This window comes from Pygoscelis adeliae, unplaced genomic scaffold (genome assembly GCF_000699105.1).
Source record: "Pygoscelis adeliae isolate BGI_AS28 unplaced genomic scaffold, ASM69910v1 Scaffold508, whole genome shotgun sequence".
Taxonomy (NCBI): domain Eukaryota; kingdom Metazoa; phylum Chordata; class Aves; order Sphenisciformes; family Spheniscidae; genus Pygoscelis; species Pygoscelis adeliae.
Window position 1 is genome coordinate 138,686 of NW_008825292.1, and position 7,859 is coordinate 146,544.

The window sequence follows — 7,859 nt, forward strand, 5'->3', positions numbered from 1 at the left end:
CTGCTGTCCTTCCTTTCCCCTCCCTTTCTGCCCAGGACTCGCACCACAAAAGCCTGTGCCTTGGACTGTATTTCCAGCTATATGACAAAGGTACACCAAATACCTACCCTGAAGGTGCCAAACTAGGGCTACGGAACTTACACAGCATGTGGCTCTTTAAACCTCCCAACCTGCTGGATCTGGTACATTAAGTCCCCACCATTCACGTATTCCATCACAAAATACAAGCGATCCTAAAGAAAAAAAGCAAACAATTAGCAGGAGAATTATTAGAGCAGGGAATCCACAGGGGTCAGAAGTTAAGGACCATGGCAACTGACAGCTGCAGTCTGTATTTTTCATGGCAATACAATTATCACCATTGCCCTCCCCGAGGGGTGCAGGTGGAGCTCGTGTTCATATGGAGCCCGTAAGACAGATGTACTAATTCCTTTCCAACACTCTGGACCTAAGCTCTGCACCTTCGCAGATAGATCTGATGGAGAAGGCAAGTGGAGGAATTCCTAAAACAGAGGTTTTTCACTTCCCATTAATAAATTTGCTGTCATTCTTCACTGAGTCCATTTTGCAGGGTGTTTGTTCAGACAGCTCCTTGCTGGTATTTCCCCAGGCGCTGCACGGCTTCAATTAAGAGACGCACAAGAGACGTGAGCAGTTCCTACGGGGACCAGCCTCCGCGCGCAGGCAACGACCAGGACGATTTGGCCACGCACCAGGAGGGATGTGTGACATCCCCAGCTCACCAGTCTCGCCCTCTCCCCGGGAGCAGCCTGCGGCAGTGACGGGGACGCACGTGCCTGCGGGGGACCCAGCAGCCCCCGGTCAAGATGGGGAGGCAGGAGGAGGCTGCAGAGCCCCCCTCTCCTGGCACATCCCCTCTCCTCGCTCCTCCCAGCCTGGTCTGAGGGTGCACTTAATGTTCACACATGGTTAATTAATTAATTAATTGTTAAGAGTAGAACAAACAGGTCAATCGGTGACTTTGAATCAATTAAAATACTTGCTAGTAGGTGCAATCACAGCCACCTATAAGCATACATTGACTTTGCCTCTAATGTGTAATACGCACTTTACTTTCATTAAGACTCTCCAGATTAAAGCACCCCTCCTCTTCCACGCTGTGGCAGCCACATAGGTGCAGACCTAAGGAATTCCCAGGTAAGCTTCTGAAGTGATGTGCACCGTCCCCAGGAAAAGTCAAGCCATGTGCAGGGGCAGGCTCAGGCTTGCAGCGTGCACTGCCCTGGAGCCATGGAGACTGCGGTGAGCTGGTGAGGGTGTTGTGTACACAGCACGGCTCCTGCATTCATTGCCAGCGTTAGTTTTGCTGGATGTAAGCCCAGTCCTTTAAACATTGCTAGAAATTTGAGAAAGGGTGGGCCATGATCAACCCCGAGGAGAGCAACAAGACCCGAGCATTCCCACAAAGCTCAGAACCATGGATTAATAAAACAAAAGCGGCTGGATCTTATCATGCCACACCCCGAACAGAGCTCTAGCACGAGCACTGCAAGTCTTGAGGGGGAAGAGATTTGGGCAAGTGGGAGCTCCACACCAGCGACACCTTTACCCTGGGGAATCCATGCCCTTGAAACACCACTTTCCTCTGACGTACCACAGCTCTTTTTTGTAATGGGAAATGGCTGAGAAGAAAACCATACAAGACTGCCAAAACCACCAACCTAAACCTGCCAAGAGCGCAGGACATTCCTCAGGGAGGGAAAAGCGACAGCTCCAGACCACCGGAGTGCATGCAGGATTGGGGCACGGACTGCCGCCCGAGCGGATCTTCCCTGCCAGCAGACATCTATGCTCTGACCTGTGCGCGCGTCAGTTATGGATGAGAACAGCAACGCGCTGCGTAACATCAGCCACCCTTCTTACAACAAGCAACTTTCTACAGCCTCCAAAAACCAGTCGTGGGGCCTCGACGCACAGGAGCCCAAAGACATCACCGGGCTCACCCCAGCCCCGCACCATGGAGGGAAAGACACAAAGGCTGGAGCACTGCGAGAGCTTCAGGTTCGCAGTATTACAAAATAATTCACAATATTTCCCATTCTTCATTCCTCCTTAAATAAACCTTGCCCTGCTTTTAACACAGTAAGGACAAGGAGCCCAGAAGATATGCAAATGTGAGCATCACCATAAAAGCTACGGAGTAACTCGGGTAATCAGCTCCTCCACCCCAGGCGCAGCACAGCCTGGCGATGCACAGCCCACCCTGACAGCGGGGCGGCCTCACAGGTAATTAAATATGATACCGAAGGGGCAATCAGGCTATGTAAAACATGTGGCACTGACGGGATAGAAAAGAGATTTTGGCTTATCAGATGACTGGGAATTTTGGCGCGTACCCCTCTGTAAATGACTGCCTCTGCCAAGGCATCAATCCAGTTCAGCAGTAAGGCACGGGCCAGGCAAAGTCACCTTCAGCAGCCACTGTCACGCTAGTCATCCTGTGACAGTAACTGGAAAGGAAAGCAATATTGTGCTCATTTGCAGCTGTTTCCTAAATATATCGATCAACTTCAAGAAGGAAGAATATTAAAAAGATGGTCTCTTGAAACAGCCAGCTGAGCTCTAAAAGCAGGATTTGAGCTTTCCTCATTTGGGTGGAGAAGAGAATGCTGGTGCTTCAGAGAAAAAAAATGTCATGAATAAAGCAGCCAGATGGCTGGCCAGCCTACAGGCTGGAAGAGAGGGTTGGATACGGAAAGCTGTCCTGGCTCTTGTCTATGGCAGAAAAGGATGGGGTCTGTCCAAGTCTGGAGAATCCGAACTCACTGCGCGACAGCAAGTTACAGATACGTAAATATCCCCTGCAGAGACTTGCATGGAGCTGGTAAAACACGCAGGCCCCTTCCTTGGGCAGCCAAGGCGCAACTCCCAGGGCTCCTTCTAATGCCCTCCTTGTAATTAACCACTCGTTGGGTCCTCCTCCTGCCTGACTCCCCACTGTGAACAAGAGTCGGAGCCAGGACAACAGCCGAGTTCCCCATCCGCCCGTTATTTATCATTGCTCAGTGTCGCTGCTGCTGCTGTGCCCTTCGCTGCTGAGATCCAGCGGGAAGGGAGGTCATCAGCAAAGGCATGGCTCACCCCCGCTCCCGGGAGCCCTGGCTCAGAACCAGGACCTTTTCAGGGCAGAGCACCCCAAGCTCCCTCAGCCAGACCAGCACGGGGCTTCTCTCGTCCCTTCAGACCAGGCAGGAGCGCTCTCATTGCTCATCTTCACTTACTCTTTAAAATGCAGATTTAGGGCTCTTCTATATCCCACCGGTTGATGAACTAACAGTCCCAGCTGAGAACCGCGCTCCGGACTGTGCTCCCAGAACTCAGAGTGCTTTGTGCCAGCATTTGATAATACACCCTGCTATACATTTTGATTACATTACAAATACGATTACTATTAAACTACTATAGGTCTGCCAGGAATAATCCTGCACTGACTCACTTCAGATGCCAGAGAAATAGCTGTGTGAAATAGCTTCTCCTGCCACATTTTGATTACTGTGCTGCAAAGCCGGTCCGCAGGCTTTAAATACACTGAATGTGTTTGGTAAATGAAATTTCTGGGATAATATTAAAATGTAATCCTCCTGGATAGCATTGTCATCATTCTAAAGGACTCTGCTGATTCCCTCTTCCTGCTCCTGCTGACAAGTACCTGGACATTTTAATTCACAGGTTGCTCTATGGCTGGCCAGAGATTGCTTTAGGGTCCCCTGTCCCCTTCCCCACTCCCCCTCCCCACTCCTGATTTGTACAAACTCAGTCACACGCCCATTTCAAACTGAATTTCCTGAGGTTGGTATTAGGTTTCACTCTCTGCTCCAATTTTTGATCACAAGAATGAATCCTGAGAAAAAGTGCAACACTTTGCTATCGAATCGTAACGGACATCACGGGGGGGGGGCACCTGAGGGGCTGAGAAATCACATATAGCGCCATCAACAGCTCCCTGATGAAAAAATCTCAGGGGTGCAGACATTCTCCATTACAGCCTCTAGTTTAACACACACACATTTTGTTCACGGAGGCATTTTTGCAAGCAAATTTGACAAGCTGTGAGGTTGCCAAGGCAGAAAATACATGGCTGCTTTTGCAAGTGTAGTGATGTATATCCAGAAAAGAAACACGAATAAAAGCAAAGGTACGTTTTCAAGAAGCTAAAATGGGTGACCAGGGCAGAAGTCCCTACAGCTCCATCCACACAGCTCCCGGGCGCCCTGCAGCCACCCAGAAAGGCACTGCGCCTGGATAACTGGTGACACTCGGTCTCTAGAAAAGGGTTTCTGCTCACAAACTCACCACTGAGCCAAGTGACCAAAATCCATTTTGCAAAGCTCAGACTCCCCCCGCTCAATGTTCAGGGTCCAGCATGGTCCTCAGTCCACTCTGCGGCGGCACAGCACTTACCATCGTCTGAAAGCAGGAGTGGAGCTGGGTCAGGAACGGAGGCTTCCCGGAGAGAGCCAGGACGCGTTTTTCAACCATTGTGCACTCTACGTCATCGTCCTGGATAACGACGTCCTTCTTCAAGATCTTAACGGCGTAGAGCTCATCGGTGCCCTTCCTCTCCGCCAGCATCACCTGCACGAGGGAGAGGGCACAGGCAGGATAAAGGAAAACGTGGATCTGCAATGCTTCTAGCTTGCCACAGCCAATACTTAAAAATAAGAACTTATTATCCTGTGGCTCCCATTATAGTCCTGAAAAGAGATTCAGGTGCCAAATGATACAGAAAGCTACCAGTGGTATTTCCAAAATTATTCAGGAACCCCAAGTCTAACAAGCGACACATCTACTTCCTTGCCACCTAATCACCTCGAGGAACCCAGTCCAGGGGGTTTGCTGATGTCCGAGTCACAGACCTCCCTTCATCACCTTTCACCCCTGAGTCGGGCCCTGGTTCGGCACCCTCAGGGTGCAAGCAGCATCGGGGGAGGGCATCAAGAGCTTGAACACAGAGCCCATCAAGTTATGAAGTGGTAAAAACTTAAAAGTGGAAAAGAGTCAGTATATAGCCAATAGGAAGAAAAAGCCAGCAAGGTTTTCTCTGCCTCGCACACCCCCTCCACAACGTGCGCAGTGATCAAAACCCAATTACGTGCCGGTCTATCACCCAGCCAAAGCCCCTCTCATGCAGAAGAATCCATTCAACCTCCCATTTAAACCAGTTTCACCCATTTGCAGGTTTATTTATTACAATAAGTGGGATGCACTGCTTCTGCTGGTGCAAGTTTCCCTCATTAATCACATCAGCCCCAGTGAGGATCCTCAGACCGATCCACCACGCTCCATCAATGTAAGCTGCTCCTCGGTCTGTCGGCAAAACAAACGGACTCTGAAACCACGCTTTGCTTCCCATTTTCCCTCCTTGCACTCTCTCATCATGTTAGATGCGAGTGCTCAGTGGAAATGAATTGCTTTCCATTTGAAAGAGTCTGCAGAAATCCTCCAGTCACATCAAGAACAGGAGTTTGGATGTTTTGAAAATAAATTAGGAGAAGTCAACATCAATAGGGTGGAACTGAAAAGCATTTCAGACTGTAGCAGACTGGCAGAGGAAACACAAGTGGGTCTCACAGATAACTTTTGAGACACTAAGGACAGCAGAATTAACCCTCTTGTTGGCCCGAGGCAGACGACACGGGGCTGGAGCCCTGTGCTCCCCACCGCAACGTGCCCGGCTCCCCCGCAGAGCCCTGAGCCACCCCGGGAGCTGGAGCTGGGGCAGAGCCTGTCCCGGGGCTCTTTCCTGGGCAGAGCAGCCCCCTTTGGGGTTTGGGGAAAAGGCAGCAGTGCGCCAGCCCTGGGGCGGCAAGGCAGGGGACACAGCCCGAGGACTGGGACAAGGCAGGGGACACAGCCCGAGGACTGGGACAAGGCAGGGGACACAGCCCGAGGACTGAGGTCTTCAGTGCCCACCCACTTGTTAGAGTGAAAATAACAGCACAATTGGGAAGACTACTTTTTGAAAGCATGTGGCTCTGGCTCATTTCAGGCGCTTGGCTGCGGCGCTGGAGAGGCTGGCTGTCCTTCACACGCTGCTTGTCAGGCTTAGCTGGGAAAGGCATCGGGGCTCCTCAGCGCCAAGTGCTTTGGAGAAGCCACTGACATTTACATTTTCATCAGCGGGGACGGGATTGCAGCGACCGTACGCCGCACTCATCCGTTGGCAGCGCTAAAAAGCAGACTGACAGCGTGTCAGTGACTTCAGTAACTGATTTATTTACTCGCTGATGTTTGAAGAAAGTTGAGAACCCCGCAGCAGCTTGGTGTGCTGCTGTGATGCAGCCCAGCAAGGCACAGGCACTGGGACCGGATTTCTGCTTCATCCTTCCCTGGTACCAGCTCCCTGAGGTGTCTTGCAACAGCGCTTTGCACCAAATCGAGGAGCTCTCCTGGCAGGAGTGCCCATGAGCTGCCTGCAGCTGCGGGACAGGGTGCCGGGGCAGCAGACACAGCGGCTTCACATGGATTCTGCACCTCTGCCCTCCCCTGCAATTCTGCACAAACTGAACCATTTCAGTTCATTGCCTCCGTTTATCTTCACCAGTTTCATACGAGTTGAGATTTACAAGCCACCGTGCACAGGTGCTAAAAAATGGGGCTGATTTTTAAGTGATAAAAGCAGATGGGCTTCAGCAGCTCAAAGTTGGTGGAAAAGAGAAGCGACCGCTCCAAGAACACAGTTTGTGGGAAGATGAAGCCTGTTACTTGGGAGTAAGTGGTTTATATGCAATATCAATTATAGGCAGACCTACCTTGCTATCCATAACCCCTTCTTCAGAGAAAAAGTAACTAAACCAGGGAACCTCTGAACCTGGCACCTGCTGCTGCCCCGAAGGGACCGCGCTGGGGCAGGGGGTGGCAGCAGGAGTCCCCTTTGGAAGCAGAGATTGCAGTCCCAGGCAGGGCTCGGAAAGTGTCCTGGTGCTGCTCCAGACATTTTCCTTGGAGACTCCCAGGGGAGAGCGTGCTGTTGTTGGTAATGGAGCGTGTTTGGGGATAAACGCACCAGGAGACTTCCCTGGGGGTACACACAGATCAAATGCAAAGGTAAAAATCAGCTGATGGCAAACAGGGTTCAGCTGTAGTAAATAACACCGTAGGGGAGCTGAACTCTGCCGGGGTGATCGGAGCCTGTCCTGCACAGCAGAAAAACCCAGAGAGAGCGGTGGGTGCCACCAAGACGTCAGTGCGCGATTCCCACCCGACCGGGGATGTGGCTACCACCACCCCTGCGTGCTCAGTCTCTGCAGCGCAGCGAGAGGCAGAGGTTGGCTGGTGTACCACACTAAATGCAAAAAACTGCTCTAGGGCTTATATAGACTGTGAATGTTTCATGCGGTAGCTTCCCAATGACATGGCAATCCTGAGCCACAGCTGAGCCAACCAGCCCTGCTTTACTGAAATGTGAAAGGCAAAAGGAATTTGCAGCTGCCTAAAAATCAGCTGCACTACACCCACAGCGAAGAGGCCAAGTGTGAGAGCGTGTGGCTGGGGGAGTGCAGAGGGATGCCGAAAGCCACACGTTACTACATTTCTCTCTCACATCTGGGCTGGCAGAGCGAGCAGCTCCAGAAGTGCACATCGAGACTAATGCCGGTCAGGATGCTGTAATCACTGCGAATTCGCATATGCAGAAGAGACTGCAGGCTCTGGTCTACGGCCAATCGAGAAAACACCTTCTGCACCCTGAGTGACAGGCACGAAGTCTGCGCAAGCATGAGCAGACTTGGCCTGTTCTCTGAGCAGGAGACAGGGCTGCTCGCAGCCTGTGGGGCTTACGCAACCGTCTCGCTCCGGCCCTGCCCGCGGCAGCTCGGCGGTGCAGTGCCAGCGCGGCA

General features: G+C 51.7%; 1 protein-coding gene across 1 annotated transcript in view; it reads right to left on the reverse strand.

Moving 5' to 3' along the window:
- Positions 1-7,859, reverse strand: part of PRKCB (protein kinase C, beta) — an 83,999-nt gene that overhangs the window by 30,008 nt on the left and 46,132 nt on the right. Inside the window, 2 exon segments of the mRNA XM_009329958.1 lie at positions 142-233; positions 4,423-4,596. Coding sequence (XP_009328233.1) covers positions 142-233; positions 4,423-4,596 — 266 coding nt within the window.